Raw genomic sequence first — 18,246 nt, 5'->3', positions numbered from 1 at the left:
TGGGTTGTTCTAGAGCTAGCACTTGCAGTTGCTGAATTAAAATCCCTGTGGTAAGAAGACCTTTGGCAGTGGCTTACCTTGTCATTTAAACCTTTGGGAACTGCAACCATGCTGGGCTCAGCGATGGCCTCTGCAGGTCTGGACAGCTGCAGAGCACGAGTAACAGAAACTGTGTTGTGGATCTCTAGATTCCTTTGGATCAGCTGTGAGTGACCAAGAGAGAGAGGAACAGGTGTGAAAGCATCACATCACATCTCCAGATGTTTTCTGCCACTCTGAAAACATGATGAAAAACATTTCTCTATGAAGTAACTACTTATCTCCTAGTAAACAGAGAACAATTGTGGGAGGAAAAAGTATAATTTTACTTTTATTTAACAGATCTGACTAACTGACTTTACTGTAAAGGTTTGTCCTGATCAATTTTTTTTCTTTTCCTGATATTAAAGAGTATTAACATGTTTGTGTATTAACATGGGACTGTGAGCCTGGTCCCATGGAAGCTATCCCTGCCCATGGCAGAGAGTTGGAACAAGATGGTCTTTCAAGTTCTTCCGACCCAAACCATTCTAGGATTCCATGTTTCAGTGCATTATGTACTAGTAAAGAAATCAAGAAGTATGTTTTTTGTTGGGTTTACACAGGAAACACCTAACTGCTTTGTAACTGGTTTTTGGAGGATATTAACTAAGCAAATAATGGTGCAGACAACCTGCTGATGTTTAAAATGCAGCTCTCCTCACGATTGTTATAGGATTAGACAATGCATCGGAGTCCCTTCATAGTGTGTGGGACTCTGCACTATGAAGGGACAGGACCTGATGGCTCAAAAAGTTTCTTTTGGTTCTCTGCTGCTCCATTTAACTGCGGGACAAGCTGATGGTTTGGCTAAGTTGGGGCAAATCGTGTTGACTCTGTCACAGCCATTTCACCAGCTTGCACAAAGGTGTGTACTGTACACAAAGGGACGTTCTGCAGGAAGGACTTTTGGACGTTTTGTTTATTCTAAGAGTTCATTTTAATACCACAAGTATGTTGCAATCTGGGATTCATCTTGGGTTTGCAAAATAAAGTTTGTTATTTTGAAAAGCTTTTCTATTAATCCGTTCAGGTTGCAGAGAATAGTTTAAAAGAAAATGTTCTATAAAACTTTCCTTCTGTGGTTGGGATGGTCTTGTTGGAAGGTTTCTGGCGTTACAGGTCACTCACTGTAGCCCCTTTGGGTTGTGCAATGGGCCAGGTTGCACAGGAGTCTCCCTTGCACAGAGAGCCAGGTCATGACGTGAGGTGACAAAGGGTTAATGCTGAAACCAAACCAGGCCAGGTGAGATCTGTGCGGGTTCCTTGTACTTAAGGCCAGCCCTCTGTGACCTTCTGACACAGCCAGTGCCATATAGGCATGAACTTGAGCACAGTCAGAATTATCTGCTGTTGCCCACATCATCTTTATCCATCTGGAAAGCACAGCAGCATTTTTATAATGTTGTTCTGATGCTCTTAAACAATTAAAGAGGATGTGGACAATCCAAGGTTTTGTTAAATATGTTTCAAAGTGACACTGTATAATAGCAATTCCCCAACATAAAATAAAATTAGTCATATTGCAATGTGACCATGAAAAATGGAGTTGTTTTGCTGTGTGGTCTTGCTTTCAGAATTTCAATTTGTTCTGAAACTACTGTGCAGAGACATGGAGAGCAGCATATATAAGTGGGCTGCTGTGTAGTTTGTGCAAGAATTGGGCAGCTTTACTGTGGGGAATTTCAATTCCTGGTTTATCTGCAGAAAACTTGGACTCAAGGGTTTATAAAAATGCTATTCTAAGTGGTATAATCCTCTTAATCCAGAGCTGAAGGACGTTCTTGTGGAAAGCTTAATTGTATTTCCATTTTCCTGCCTGCATTGCTGTGTTTAGCTCTCTATTTGGGGGAATTATCAGCCATTTCGTAGAAAGAATTTGTGGTTACGTACTGGCAGACTCTGGCATAAGGATTTTTAAGCTCTCAGCTTCTCATCAAAGCTGAACTCAGGAGGTTTGGAGTGGGTGGGTGAACTGCAAAGCGGGTGAAAAACTTGGGAGGCCTGGGAGAAGTGCATTCATGGGTTGAAGTCTAACTGGCAGGGATCTGAACATATTTGGGGGTTGATAGTGGGGCTATGTTGAACATATTCAAGCCAAGACACCAGAAGAGGATGTACCCTGTTTAACAAGGGGCAGAAACTGGAGGGCAAGTGCTGGGCTGAGAGGAGCTTGCCGAGGTTCAGCAAGTGCAAAGGTAAATGCAGAATCCTGAATAGGATAAATCCCATCATCTCTGCAGAATGGGTGCTAAATCTCTGGACAGCATGAGTGTGTAAGCTGGGAGTTGTGGTGGATAACCTGTGCCCTGCAGTGCCCAAGGCTGCCTGTGCAGGGACAGGTGTCAGTGAAATATATCTCTCTCCCTGAATCCAGTCCTGAGACCACAGGTACTCACAGGCTAAAGCAAGTGGAGTGGAAGACTGAAGGGAAGGCAGGGTCCGACTGCACGGTGAAGGATGGGAGAATTGGGGCATCTTAGCCTGAGGAGGAGAAAGCTCATGAGGGATCTAAGTGCAGTCTCTGGCCACTTAAAAGGTCTTAGAAGCAGAGGCAATGATGGGACATTGCATTATGACAAATGGTCATAATTTGCAGCAGAGTCAACTCTGGCTCAGCACAAGGGAAAGCAGTTCTGTTCAGGGAGACTCTGGCATCTCCATTCTTGGAGGCCTTCAGGAGCAGGATGCAGCATGCTCTGGCTTTAACCTGCCCCTGCCTGAGCAGGAGCTTGGTCCATGCACCCCCTGGCGCCTTTCCAATCCCAGTTTTTCCTTCAATCTCTAATTCTGTCTGTGTGGAGTTAGGATTTTTTTTTTATTATATTTTTTTATTATTTTTTTTTTTTTCTTTCTCTCAGGGAATTTTCTCCCTTTTGTTGCCTAAGAGATGATAACGACAATACTTAAGAGAGACAAAAGATGTGGCTGGGAGGAGGAGGAGGAAGAAGAAGGGTGCAGTTTGCTACTGTCTCTGAGCTTAGGGGCTTTGGAAGAGGTACCATGAGATTTTGGCTGGGGGGTGAGGGGCTGGGCTCTGCTCTGAGCTTTCACTCTCGGGGCCAGAGTGGGACAGGTGTGGTTTTGGTGCCAGACTCTTGCTGCCCAGAGTATTGGCTGCCACTGCTGAGTGGTTTTGTTCTTCACTGCCTCTCCTCACCATGCGTGAGCCTCTGCTCGCAAGAGCCGCTCTTCACCTGGGAGCTTTTCAACACCCGACATCACTGGGAAGGGGACCCCGACCCCTGACCCCCTCAGGAGGCAGTGTTTCCCAGCAGTCTGTGGGACCCTGGCTGCTGCTGCCCAGCCCTGCTGTTTTCTGCATTGATTGGGGTTTTTTGCTATGCTTTTACCTGACACTCCTTGCCCGCCTGGACACCCTACAGCTTCTGCCAGGGCTCTGGAGATTTTGCTACGCTTTGTTTGCCACCCCGGGTGTGCCCGCCTCTGCCATCCCAGCCACTGCTCCGCGATCCCTGGTGGAGCCCATTTCACCCTGCGGCGGGGCCCCAGGACCGGCTGTCCGCCGTGAGTTTGCAAAGGAAGCGCCATTTCCATCTCTTGGTGCCGGCTGTGCCGCCATCACCGCGTGAGGGACGCGCGCGGGCACAGCGCCCCCTGGCGGCGCGGGGAGCCATGGCAGCCGTGTCCGGCCGGGAGCCGGCAGCGCCCCTGGCGGCCGAGAGCGGAACTGCAGCGAGGGCAGCGCCCCTGGCGGCCGAGAGCGGAACTGCAGCGAGGGCTGGGCTCCTGCTCTGCTCCTTGGTGCTGCTGCTCTTCTCCTTTATCTGTCTTGTTACACATGCTGTAGAGAACTGGCATTCCTTTTCCCATATCTTTCCCTGAAAGCCCCCATAATTTCAAAGTTATAATCATTCGGAGGGAAGGGGGTCATATTTTCCATTCCAAGGGAGGTTCCTGCCTTGGCGGGTTTTTGTTTTTCAAACGTAGACAGACAGATCTGTGGATAAAGAATAAAGTTTGACTTATAGTTTATAACAAGATGTTGGTGTGGAACCAGTTTTTAAGCCAGATCCTTATCAGCTCTGCAGAGCATTTGTGTGGGTTCTTGGTTTCAGCTTGTCAGCCAAAGTCATCCAGGTGTGTTGATTTGTGGTCCTTAAATGTTATTTCCATACAGGGATTTTGGTCTAAGGGAATCTCTACTGCTTTAAGTATTTACTATAAAAAACAAGAGTGGACCAGATATCTCTTCTGCTTGTTCTGTCAGTAATTCTGCCCTGCAAAAAAAACTACAGACTGGTTAGAGCTGAGCTGTTTTCTGGACCATTGTGACTCATCTGAATCATAATTATTTTTGAGCTGTAATTTTTAATGCATTTGAGCAACACTTAGAAATCCTCTTTTTTCCTATATCCTCTAGAATACCATCCAGCCTAATGGAATTCAAAGAAGAATTTGAACTTTTCTTTCTTCGTTTAGTTTAAATTACTGTTTAATTCCTTCACAAATAATAATGTATCCTTTTTCTTCTTTCTGCCTTTTTCTTGTCATTGGATCAAGAGACAATTATTTAAGCAATGTCTCAAATGCACATTTTATAAATAGCAATAGAATTCTGACACATTCAAAAGAAGGACAACTTCTGATGCTGCCTCATTTTCTTAAAAAAATGATTCAGGGGAATCAATACAAGTGTTTCAGGGCTCTCGAGAAACAGCTTGTTTCTGTCATAAGCCCATTTGAGAGAAGAAATTTGAAATAAGTGTCTTGGCATTATTGGTTATATATGGCAAGTATGTTCACTGACTTTGAAAGGAGTTCTGAAATTAGATGAAAAGACAGTTTATCTCTTTATAGAAGTCCAGTTTCATAATTACTAGAAGATGCAGGTAAATATTAGTTACAAATATTCTGTCTTCAATGTCTACAACTACTTTGATTCTTTCTGAACCCAGTTCCCAGAAGAATTTGGCATACTTTGTGCTGAGATTGGAAGATGAATTTCAGTGGGTTTTAACCTGTTGGGTTTGTGCTTTCATGCATAGTGTAATACATATCTTTTTTTTATTGCTTCCTTCTACCTGTGTCAGTATGAGCTCACCAAAAACCAGCCGTCTATGTTGACTGGAGTGCTGGCTATGCTTGTTGCTGATGTTGTAAAGCTGTGGGCTTCTAGAAAAATCACGATGGTTTGATTTAGAGCAGCGTGTTAGCTGTGCCAGGGTGATGCTCTGTGTATGTAGTGTCGTGCTTTTGCTTCAAGGCAGAGTTGCCAAAGTAATCCCAAGTTATGATATCAAGGCATAAGTAAGATATTGTGTATTATTTGTCCATTACCTTGGAGACCACAGTGCACAGGCAAGAATGAACATGCAGGTTGTCCACGCTCAGGCTGAACTTCCAGAGCAGGTCAGGCAACACTGGAACACAATAACAAGATTCCAGTTACCTCAGAAGCAAAGGTCTCGTTCTTTCCATGGCTGGAGGAATAAGGAATGGATAGCACCAGGACAGAGAGCTCAGGGGAATAAAAGGCTTGCTGCTTCTCTGCTGCTGCTGGTACCAGAGGGTGAAAATCATGGGAGCCAGACCTTGCTGGTAATTTGCTGGCTTTGTTTCCCAAAGGAAGTGCCTGCTCTCTCTCTCTGTGGGAGCTCTTTCCCTTGCAGGGCTCCCTTCAGTGGCAGCAGCTTGGCTTTCCTGCTGAAGCTGGCAGCAGACACACTGCATCTTTTTCTTCCAGCCCCTCCTACCCATCAAACTCCTTGCTTCTGTCAGTGCTTTTGGGATGTTCTGTGCTGGGTGATAAAGTGGCAGGAGTCCATTGGTAGTTTTTGAGCCTGACAGGGTCTCAGCTAAATGTGATGGATGAGCCCAGGTCTGTGTGCAGGTGAAGTGGCAAGTGGTAGTGGTGGCTGGTAATGCTGGTGTGGTGATAGAACCATAGCTGGGGCAGAGAAATAAGCAAGAAGTTTTAAAAAGCAACCTTTTATGTACAGCACTGTTTAATGTACAGGTTTGGGAACTGGTGCAGCTCCTTTGTATCTCTGGGTGCTGATGGGCCATGCAGCTGTGTGGTCCCATCCCCAGGGATACTCTAAGGCAGCTGCTTAAACCACATCAATGGCCAAATAATGATTTTTAAACAGCCCTGCCCTTCCTCCACCTCCCTGCCAGCTTTGTGCCAAGGCGTCCTGTAGGTACAGAGGCTGAAAGATGCAACATAAAACCTGAAGTCTCATTCAAGGTGTAGAGGGAACCTTCTTGGCAGATCAGTGAGATAACGGAGCAGGGCATGGATTCATTGTTGCATTAACAGCCTGTGCCATGCTTTGGTGAGCCTTGGTGATACCTTGGAGTTGGACACTGTTCCACTTGTATTTTCAAAATGCTGATGGGTGGCTTTTTTTAGGATATTAGCAATTTTGTTTATGGAGCTGGATAAGCAGAAAAAAGGCAAGACTTTCAGAGAATGAAGCTGTGTTAGGTGCTGAAATATAGATAAGAGTATTTGATATAACAAAGCAGATTGTAGAGTTCAAGTGTAATTATATAACCACAGAATCACAGGTTTTAAGGGGCATTAAAGACTATCTAGGTCCGCTTCCTTGCCATGGGCAAGGAATGGGCTTCCACTATCCCATTCCTTGGTTACTCCAAGCCCCATCCAACCTGGCCTTGGACACTTCAGGGATGGGGTAACCACAGCTTCTCTGAGCACCCTGTGCCAGGGCCTCACCACCCTCACAATGAAGAATGTCTTCCTCATATCCAGTCTACCCTTGTGCTCTGGCAGTGTGAAGCCATTCCACCCCTTGTAAAAAGTCCCTCTCCAGCTCTCCTGGACCCCCTTTAGGGGCTCTGACATCTCCCCAGACCCTTCCTTTCTCCAGAATGAACAACCCCAGCTCTCTCAGCTGGTGTTCATAGGAGCGGTGCTCCAGCCCACAGAGCATCTCCATGGACTCCTGGACCCACTCTCACAGGTCCACAATGGTTCAGTTTTAATATAGAAAAGGTATCTATTTTCTGCTAGTGGAGTAATCCACTAAAAAGTAATTACTCTTAGTAACTTCTATGTTTGAAATATTGATAAAAATAATGATAGGTTTGAGCATCAAGGACCTCCACACTCATCAGAGAAACTTGATGCTGATTTTAAAGATGCAAATGAGAATTTTTTTGATTCAGAGTTGATCTAAAATAATATTAACACATTCTATGTGTGTTCACAGAATACTGCAAGGTTCTTTGATTACCTGGACATATGATTCAGAGTTGTCATCTAGCACCCATCCTCCATCTGAAGAAGTAGATTATTTTTCATCCTGTGCTGGACACAGAGTATGACAGGAGACGGGATGTGGCTCAGTCATTCAGCAGAATCAGAACCTTGTCTTGCAGACAGCAGGTTTCACTAGTGTCATGGCAGGTTTCAGAAAATGTACCAGGGGTTTACTAGCTGAAAGCTGTGCACTCTGTGGACTAAATATGTTGAATGAGACGAGTTTTATAGTAAAGCCTTGGTAAAACCACTAGTTTGAACATCGGCACTGATAAGTTGTTGGTGTTGTGTTGGCATTCGTGCTGAATAAACAAGGTTGGAAGTGAACCCTAACACCATGTAGCTGTGAGAGGCAGTTTCCCCTCTATGTGATGCAAGAAAATTACTTGAATGTCTGATTCTGTTGTCACAGGAATGATGGCAAAGGCTGTGTTAGTCTTCCTGCTTGCTGTTCTCCTCTCTTGCTGTGATGTGCTAAGAAATGTGACTAAAGCTCTGGAATTGTTGTGGGCAGGGGTTAGATCTCAATCAAAATGAATTGTATGCTTCTGGTGGGGAGAGCTAAGAGTTGAATTTCATACAGTCACTGAGGAGACATAAAACCTTCAGCATTACATGCTGTATATCAAGAGGGGTGTGTATGTAAGGCACAGAATCACTTGGAGCTGTTACATTTATGAGGTACAAACTGATGAATAAATCCTATGCTGGAAAACCAGCTGCTGCTCATAGGAAGTGTGTTACCCAGAGCAGAGCCTTGGCTTAGATGGCTGGGCAGCATCACTCTCCCAGTTACCCAGTCCTCACTGTGGCTGTGGCATATACAAGTAGTTCCATTTAATCTGGATAGTCCTCAGTAGTAGAGGTCTCATTGTTCAGGCACTCTTTAAGTTAGGGCAGATAATAAAAATGACCTGTAAGCAGATATTTTCCACCTAGAATGTTTCCAATATTGGTGGTGTTGTTGACCAGAGCCATTGAAATGCAAACTGTGTGCTAGCTGACAGTGGCTCTGGCTGTTCTTTCCCGGTGTGTGTCTCACTGCTGCAGCCCTTATCTGTACAGAAGGAAGCACTTGTGTCTGGGGGAGCTGTGAGACATCAGCTGCAAGTGCAGAAAATAATCAGCCATTTCCAAGCACTGCTTTTCAGCCATTCAGGGTGTCTCTTCTTTACTAAAACAAAGCAAATTGAAGTGGATAATAAACATTCCATATGTCAAAATGAAAATGAATTTTTGATTGCAGAAAGACATTTTGGGATTCTGAAAATAATCTGCCACAGGCAGAATATCCTTTCCTTGGCCATTTTTCATAGATGCAGGTTCTCCTGCAGCCTCTCAAACACGAGCACTGTGGTCAGTGTAAAAATACCCATTGGTTTTTAGAGTTACAGTTCAGGGAATCCAAATTCCATTCTCTTTCCCTGTGTTGCTGCAGGACTGGTGTACAGTGGGGCTTGTTGAACATCTCTGTCTCAGCTTACTCTTAGTTAAACGTTTTGCTAACTGAGCCTAACTAAGCAGATCTTTAAACAGAAGGGCTGTGAAAGAATAATGGGCTATACCTGGTTCAGTGGATTTTTGTGAATGGAAATACATTGTAGAGATTAAAATCTGACAAAAGGATCTGGTGTTGGAAATGATCCAGTGTCACTGACTCTGCTGCTGCTGGTTTGAATCACACTAGATTGTGCAGGTGCTCTGTAAATTTTGCAACCTGCCTTTCTCTTGTTTCTATAAATTCCTTTGAACGTGCCATTGCAATTGAGACATTTTGATAATGGACTAATGCGGCAGAATTAAACTAAATTCATGCCAGTGCTGATTTCCTTTGCCTTCAGCTGGCTTCCAGGCTGGCTTTCTGTTGTCCTGAAGACTCTCTTCAGGAATTCTTAAATGTACAGAGCTGGCGAGGAGGTGACTTGCAGCAAGAAGAAACATCTCCCCCTGCATGGAAGGGATACTCAGGTGTGCTGGGGTGGAGCTGTTTTGCTGATGTAAAAAGAGCATTTCTCTCACTTCTGTTGCCAAACACGAGGTGGAGAGATGCTGTTCTGCAACAGATGCTGAGGCGTGCATTCAGCAGGACATCCCCCAACACTGTGTTTTCCAAGGAATTTCAGGGGACAACTCCTTTCTTCCAGCTTAAGTGGTAAAATACCCAGACAGCTGGGTCTTTTATTGTGCCCCAAAACCAGGGATCAGATGGTGCTGAATGAGCTTTGCAGTGTGGGGTTGAATGCAGGATGTGTGAGAAGAACGGGATACTGTAGCCTAGTGAAAACACTGGAGGAGGGCTCTTCCAAGGCTTTCAAACTGGTGCTGAAACAGCCTGGTGCCAGTGAGCCCTTCCCTGCACGGTGTCAAAAGGAGAGATGGGAATTCTTCAGGCTGTGCTCCAGCCTGGAATTTCTTTCTAGGCAGCTGATATCATTCCTACATTAAGTTTTACAAATGGATGCTGCAGGTTTTCTGTTCAGAATACCCATCCTAAATAGAGTTTTGTGAGAAATTACATTTTTCCCTTTCAGATTTCATGCTTGTGGCTAAGATCTCACTGGAGATGCAGTTGTTCAGATTATACTGTGTAATAGCTAAGTACAATATTCCATTCACCCCCTTTAAAGTCTAATCCAGGAGACAAGTCTGTTGTGTCAGTATAGTACTGCGGGGTTTTTTCTTTATTTTTTATTACTGCCTCCTCCCAGAAGAAAAACAAATAGCTTTATCTACTTCTGAGCCTTATTCCTACACAGATATGGCACAATACTCTTTTGGCCAACCATGTTTTTAAGGAAAGGATGATACAGTTGTCCATAGCAATGACTGCACAGACAAGTAGAACAAAGTCCGTTTTTTCATCTGATTTTGTTACACTGAAACCTTCATTTGGCTTAATAAAGTACTTAAATAGAGCTGTATTCCTTAAAATAGAGCTACTTCCTTCCTGGAACTTGATGTAGTTGTATTTCAAATATAAAGTATTAACTGGAACAAAATGTTACAACTTTGAGTGTGAACTAAGATGATGCATGTGACTGGAATTTTTTTATTGCTAATCTGCTGAGCTTCTGTTTAAAGCTCACAATCTTCAGCTGACGCTGACACAACCAAGCCTCATTGTGACATTTCTTCTGATACTGTTTTAAATCATAAGGTGAAGAAAATTAAGTACACACAAGCATAACTCGCATCTCCTCAAGGGAGGCACTTGTAGTGCGGTTTTGTGGGAGCCTCTTGCACCTGATACTTGTGGCTGTGAGCAGGGGCTGAGCTGGTCCCAGCATTCCTGAGCCAGGCTCCCAGGCATCACCTCTGCTTGGGAATGGTCCTGCTTTGCAGCAGTGGGAAGAGTCTGGGCTTGTGCTGGGGATCACAGAACGAGAGGTGTGTGGTGGATGGATAAAAGGGAGGCTGGGCTGCACCAGAGTCTGTGCTCACTGTCCGTGCTCTCTCAAAGCAGGCTGGGGAGGCTGCAATACCCCCACCTCAGCTTGAAATCACCAAGCAAATCCATCACCAGTGAAGCAGAAAATTGTCACTTGCTTCAAAGAATGAGAAAGGAAAGCACTGCACACTTTCTTCATTGGCTTTTTGCTTTCTCTTTTTTTTTTTTTTTCCCTTCTTCTACACTGAGGCAAGAACTAGAGAGGACAAAGTCAGGAGATTAGAGAATTGTGGCTACACTGTCAGTGTGGTGGGGCAATGTATTTTTGGAGTGTTAATGCAGTGCTAGATAGGGAAAGAAAGTGGGGAGCTGGGAAAGAGATCCCCTGCTCAGTTTGGCACTGTCCTGGTGCTGGAAATCAGAAATCAAGTAATAGGATTTCACTATCTGGATCAGCCCCTGGCTGTCTGCAATATGTTCAGGAAATCACTTCCCATCTCTGCTTCCATTTCCTTGGCTGTCAAATGAACACAGCAATAACTGCCTCCTCTGAGTGCTCCGGCTGCATTAGAGCAATAAAACATTAGGGAGAAAGGAGTCATATGTGTGATTTATGAATCCAGCAAGGTCAGGCTGAACTGCCTGTAAACAGCTAAAGAAATCACAGGATGAGGGAGGGGTCTCCTGAAGCTGAGCAGCTGTTGATGCTCAGTACACTGTCCATGCCCAGGACTGCCTGAGGAGGTGACACAAATCTCTCCAGCCCTGTCTGAACAGCGGCAGCTAAAACCAAAGTGGTTTTGTTTTCCACCTTCCACATATCACCCCACTGCAGTGAGTCCTTCAAGCATTTGGTGCCATTGGTTTTTTTTCAGAAAGAGGTTTTGCTTGTTCAGTTCTTCTGTGTGAATGTTTTATTAAGATGCTCTGCATGGGTGTTTCCCTACATACAACTACTTACAACATGATGTTATACTTGAAGTCAATAAAATAAAACAACTCAATGAGATAAGATATTGAGATAAATAATTATGAGGAATGTTTATACACCATAAAAGTCTCCTAAATTTGATAACCATCAGTTCAAGCTAATATACCCCATGGTGCTAAAGAAAGAAAAAAGGAATCAATATTGCAGAAGCTTTTATAGACAATTTATGAGCACTTTGTTCAGGATCAGTCTACGAAGACTGAAGCACAGCTAGCACTATGCACTTACTTATGAAAATGTTTACTGAGAAATCCCTTGTTGAAGTCACAAACTGTTTCAGGGAATTAAATTGGGAAATATGGAAATGGGCTTTTAAATTTTTTTTTTCCATTTATTAGTGTATACTCAGAAGAAGAAAGCACTGTAATAAATTACCAAACTCCTTTGAGAAATGTGGCTGAATAGACAGTAACAGTGTCTCTGCCAAAGTTCTTGGGCATATTTGCTCCAGTTTCTCTTTTACAAGATAAGTGGATTAGTATGGACTGGTTTCTGGTATGAGTTCCCCCCCAGCCCCTTAAGATAGACTTTTACAGTACTTAGGTACTTCCCAGTTAAGACAAAATTTGTAGCATAAATAGATACTAGCATGCATCAGTCACTATCACCTTTCAAAGAGCTGGAAGCTGTTTTCTATGTCACACCTGATGCTTGCACGATCTGATGCTTGTTTCAGGTGTTATTTACTGTCAGTATTCCTAAGAAAACGTTGCTGTGCTGTTTCCTTGCTGGAGAGTGTGCCAGGCACATGGGCCATCCCTCAGCCCAGGCCATGGCTGTGGGTGGCTCCGGTGGTGCTGAATGAGGGAGCTGATGCCTCACAAGGCCCCAGAGGGCCCGTCCTGCTCACAGCTGTGAAGTGGAATACAAGCAAGTAAGGAGACCATATAGATAAGAAGGCTTGATGATGGAATGAATTAGCAGGTATTAAGAAATGGTTGATAGTTGTGAGTGGAGGAAGCACCCAACACCCAGTGCCAGGCTAAGGTGAACAGCACTGCTAACATAAGCATAGGGGGATAACTGCAATTTTCACCTTCACTTTCCACTCTTACCTCCCTATTTACACACACAGACACAAAATCTGTGTTACATCTCTTGTTCCTTCAGATGGCAGGATTCTTACTGAAGCACTCACTTGGTTGTGTGAATAGTCTTGTCTGTCTCCCTGTGTTGTGAAACTTAGTTCTTATATGCACTTTAAAGGTTTCAATGAAAAGCATCAAGAATCAGGAAATTCTTTGGCTGAGCAGATCATCATCTAAGTTACACCTGCATTGTGCCTTTTTGCCATGCTGCACCACCAAATCTCCCTCATATTTATCTTTATTTCCAGGTGGTTGCATATTGGAGCACAAAACTCCACAGCAGAACCTGACAACTGTGTTTGGAGGGTGTCCTTTTAACACCCCAATCAGGGAGCCTTGATCTGGTTCTCTAAATGAAAGTCCAGTAATTCTGGTGAAAGGAGGGGATGGATCAGGTTTTGGATGTGTGATGGGTTTGTTTCATTGAAAACACTATGGTGAAAAGATTTTTTATTCTTATTATTAAGTAGCCTCAACTGTTTCAGGCTGCAGCCAAGATAAAGCTGTCTGGGTTTGTGTTAGGAGGATTATTCAGTTGAAATGTGTAAAAACATCTCTTAATTAGTCACTTTAATTTCATGGTGTTTTGCCTTACTAAGTTTCATCAAAGTGAAACTTTCTTGTATGTTTGCCCAATATACTTCATGTTTTTATCTTTACCATTTTGTGTTTGTTTGCTTTAAGGGGGTTGATTTCAGATTCTATCAGTAATTGTGGGAATGGGTGCTACTTTATTAATGTTTTGCAGATCATGGGTTTCTTGTTGCTATTTGCACCTCCCTCTGCAGCAACACTGAGCACTTGCTTGGTCCATTCGGGTACTGCAGAGCAAAGAAGTATTGAGCTGAAAACCAGCAAGGAGAAAACAACTGCAAAATTACACAGAAGCTGATATCTCTGCTCACTGGCAGCAGTTTTTGCCCTAAGGCAAGGTGACAGTGGCATGTCCTCAAAGCAGGGTGCAGCTAAACATGATCAATATAGGCTGTAGGAATATCTACATGACAGATCAAGGGGAAGCCTTGTTTACACTCACGGTGGTGTGTGGTGTTAGGATCTCTCCAGCTGCCAGTAGGTGACCTGAGTAACACTGTCAAATGTCCCCAGGGAGAGATGGGAGCACTGCATACCCAACCAAAAGGTGAAGGGAAAACAGAGGATTTGTTTAAAAGAACACAGACTCCTTCTGATCAGTGTTTGAAGTGGAAGCGTTCCCAGGATCAGGCAGCCTGGGTTTTGACCTTTCTGCATGGCTGTTTACCAAATTTATTTGTGATTTCTCTGAGCCACCTCTCTGCTCTCTTGCACTGAAGCATCTCCATCTGTGCCTAGGAGGGCTCTAATGCCAGACTTCATGAGGGCATTGGTCACAGGCTGTAATTCAGACATTAATACTCTCTCAGCAATAAAAACCATTACTTGGATCTCCCCCAGGGAATTGTCCAGTCCTTTTGTATGAGCACTCCTTTGTTCTGATCTTAATTTTAACAGTTGTCTTGCATCATTGTTTTGATGAATCATATATATGAAAATGTGTTTTCCTTTTTCCTGTTCTCCCACTTGTTTGTGCTTTTTTTCTTCTCGTTAGTCTTATTAAAATGTCTCCACTTCTGTTTCCCTTTAAATGTTTGAATAATTAGCAGCAGTGGGCACAGAAAGATTTCTGTCGATGTGAGCTGTATTGGTGTTTGACATGGCTTAATGAGTAGGGGAGGGGGGACGGTGGGGAGAGACTTTATTCAGCAGCAGCTTTCCAGCACTTCCTCGGTTTCCTGTTTGTAGGGAGAGCTTTCAGTCAGCTTTTCCAGCATTGCTCTAATTTCTAAATGCATGTTTTCCAAATCTATTCCACAGGTGCCAACAAAAAAGCTGAAGAAATATGAGAGAGAGTACCAAACAATGCGAGAGAGCCAGCTGCAGCAGGAAGATCCTATGGACAGATATAAGGTAGGGAGATGCTATATGGGAATTTGGTGAATCCCACGAGGAGCGAGCTGTCTCCAGCAGTTAAGCAGAGGTTTGTGTACCATGCTCACCTCCCTGGGATGTGCCAGTGCAGACATTAGGGAAGTGATGGCGAAACTCATCTCCTTTCTTGAATAAGCACTTTAAACCTTTGGGCTTAAGTCTTTTTTTCCAAGAATATTTCAGTCACAATTTTTGTAACTCTTAAGACATCTGCAAGTCGTCACATATAATATTTTTCTTCTTTCAGTTTATATGTTTGTAGGTAACTCTCCTGCTGTTGCACTTTTACGGGAGATCTTCATGAGCCGCAGAAATAAAGGGTGATTCAGCTACAGACACAGAAAGGAGAAAATACACATTGTTCTAGTGCAAGCTGTATGCAGTGGCATCCACAGAGACTTTGGAAGATGAACTCTTCCTTGGCTGATACAATCCTTATTATTCATTCCTGTTTATACCAAGCTTCAGTAATTTTTTGTTAAGATAATACCTGTTCTGGTGGGACCCAGAGCTCTCCTGGGATCCTGAGGTACTACTGCAATAGAATTAATAGTGATGGATACTCCTCTTTAAAGGAGCAGATAAATAAGATTCAGTTGTTAATATGATAGCTTGATAGTTCACTGGAAAAGAACAGTTCTTCAATTTTGGGTCAGCTTTGCTTATCTTTACAATGTATTTCTTTCATTGTCACGGCTACGTTCTGTTGCTGTAGGTTTTGCGTGCTGGAGCTCTGCCTCTGGGCACAGACTTTACTGAATGTTCAGGATCTGCTTATTCCTCACTCTGTTTTGAACAGTTCAGTTGGCTCTAGGGGAAGCTGACAGGGGTGAAGCACTTTACTGCCCACTGCCCAGGATAGCTGGGAGCTGACTTTTCTTACATATCCTTGTACTGTTTTCCTGCTGTTCTTCATTGTGCCTTAATATGTCAAGTGCTATGCGGTTGTTATGGAGTCTGCCAGGAGTGTGGAGTGGTGAATAATCAGAGTACAGCAGGCTTGACATGGCCTGTAAACATAAATGCAACAACGTTCAGAAAACCAGTGTGGAAATCTGTGGTGAGAGAGTGTGCCTTAATTCATAAATGTAACAAAGAAGACTTACAGGTACGAAGTCAAACTGACTCTTTGTTTTTTGGTTTTGTTTTTTTTTAAGAAAAAAGCTTTTGTCTGTGAGAAAATTATATTTTAAGTGTAGGTTTTTTGCTGTCAAAGGGTGGAAATTTTACTGTTTGTGAGACTTAGGAGTGCTGTAGCTGCTGAGAGCCAATAGCAAATATGACCTATTTGGAAAAAACCACAACTGACTGCTGATTAACTTTTAAGTATTTTTCTAGTGGTTCACTTATAGTACTGTGGAATTAAAATAATGCTTAGAAAACAAATAAGGGCTCTTTAAAGCTCAGTGGAAGCATATTAACTAGTTAATCCTGGTCAATGGACGGTAAAGAACATTATCCCAAGCTGCAAATGAGGATATAGGAAATGACTCTTGGGCCACTAGTGATGTGAGTCACTGTCACAGTCAAGATCACAGCCCAGGCTTTTGGCTTGTGCTTCTGAAACTCACTGTGGATTTTTTTATTAAGCTGTATTGGTCTGATCCTCTTAAGGATGCTGTGATTAGAGAGTCCCTGTAATAGGTTAGTTGCACATTAACTTCAAAGTCTGGACACATTTGTTGATGGGTTGTCATGGAAAAATGCTTGTAAATGTTCTTTGTTCCTTGTCTTGCTTGTTAGATTTTATTGATATGTGAAGTTGAGGTTGGTAGAAACTGACATTTCAGGAGTGTTTCCAAAGGGCAGCCAGAAAATGTCACTTGTGTGGATCCTCCCAGGCAGCAGGTGGAGAACCAGCCTTGCATTCTGCTTGTCCTTTAAGAGAGTGCTCTGCAGCCTGCATGATCAGAGATGCATTTCATTTGGGCAGGACCCGTGCAGGGCTTTCACCAGCCAGGCTTGGCTTGGAAAAGGACAAAAGCCAGTCTTGCCTACAAGCACAGCTCTGCTCTCAGCTCCTGCTCTGTGGGCTGTGCCCCACAGCCCTACAACCTTGTAATTTTTTCAGTTTCTCTTCCCAGAGCAGAGGTTTTTGCTGCCTAGGAAGGGGATGTTTCTTGGGTGGGGTCACTGGAGTAGAGATCCCTGCAGAATGTTCCTCATATGTTCCTCAAGAAGGAAAAGAGTTTTCAGTGGGTTGATAGTTTTTAGTTACAGTTTTTAGAGTTTTTGTTACCAGCAGAAATTTGTCAGGCCCACATAGACAGCAGCACTTGAGAGCTGCAGGGATGAAGGATGTCTGAGTAAGACACCTCCCTGTGACACAGCCCTCAGAGGAAATGCCTTGATGGTCTCTTGAGAGAGGGAGATGGGCTGGTTTTGCAGTGTCTGGCTGAGTAACCAGTCGTGTTTGCCTGACAGCTTAAATTCATGTGCTCCCAGGAACTGTGGTAAACACGCAGCAGTTCCTGCCCAGCATGTCTTTTACATGTTGTGATCTGACTTACCAAAAGAACAGTATTAAAGAGTGCCATGATTTTTGGTGTTTGTTTCTATATTTACAAGTATTATTTAGGAAAAGTGCAGATTTTTCTGGACATGTTTTCACTTCATTTTCCATTGCTTATAACAAATTATCAGATTTTTAAAAGGTACAAAAGTGAAATATGTTCTAAATTGTTGTTTGTTACCAAATTTCATAACTTTTAGCTAAAGTAAATTACAAGTTCCCTACAGAAGCCAGGAAGAAAAGTGAGTTGTATGTGCAGAAAAAAATAGCAATAGACTTCAGTTTTATGTTCTTCTAAATATTATGGAGTTTTCCTTCTGTTTGAGAATGCCTTATGTAACAATATTTGGGTTGACTTGATGAGAAATTTCCAGAAGTGAGCCTGGGAATTAATGTAAAATAAAGAGGATATAGAATTAATGTAAAATAAAGAGGATATAGTTGTACAAAAAGGGCTGGAGTTTTGCAAGCAGATGCTGCTGTTCTGTTCCACCTTTTCCTGTGTCGACCCCCCTGTGCAATGGAGAACTTGTGTGAATAAATGTGTAATGTGGACATAATAGCCTTCTCTGTGCTTTGAAGGAGAAGCAAAAATTAATACACTGGTCATTTTTATTCAGTCATGGCAACTGAACATTAACCATCATGAGGAAAATCATGATGACTTTTGTTGTGGGACATTGTCTGTTGTTTGTTTAAAAAGTGTGCTGGAGCACTTTGGGGAATGCTTGTCCAGAGTAACCAAACAGAAAACACAGCTAGGAGCCTCTGTGTTGCTTACCATGAGAGCCTTTCCTGGATCACTTGCTGTGAAAGCTTTTTGGGTTTCTAGATGGAGGTTCACAGGATTTTCCTTTGGAGCTCCTCTCATATCAAGAGCAATTGGGTTTTTGAAGACCTGTTTGTTCATATCCAGCAAGTGAATTTTAATCAGTGTTTTCATTCCGTCATTGAGGGTCTATTCACACTCAG

At 43.3% G+C, this 18,246-nt stretch overlaps 1 protein-coding gene across 11 annotated transcripts in view; it reads left to right on the top strand.

Moving 5' to 3' along the window:
- The window catches only part of RABGAP1L (RAB GTPase activating protein 1 like), a 230,193-nt gene that overhangs the window by 201,118 nt on the left and 10,829 nt on the right, over positions 1-18,246 (top strand). For 10 of the 11 annotated variants that reach the window (XM_015635758.2, XM_015635753.2, XM_019007609.2 and 7 more), the window contains one exon: positions 14,649-14,741. In XM_015635758.2, coding sequence (XP_015491244.1) covers positions 14,649-14,741 — 93 coding nt within the window. Of the gene's footprint in view, positions 1-14,648; positions 14,742-15,009; positions 17,873-18,246 lie in introns of those variants that run through there. The other variant, XM_033516280.1, reaches the window with a different exon arrangement.

Source organism: Parus major, chromosome 8 (genome assembly GCF_001522545.3).
Source record: "Parus major isolate Abel chromosome 8, Parus_major1.1, whole genome shotgun sequence".
Classification (NCBI taxonomy): Eukaryota; Metazoa; Chordata; class Aves; order Passeriformes; family Paridae; genus Parus; species Parus major.
This window is presented reverse-complemented; position numbering and strand designations above follow the sequence as displayed.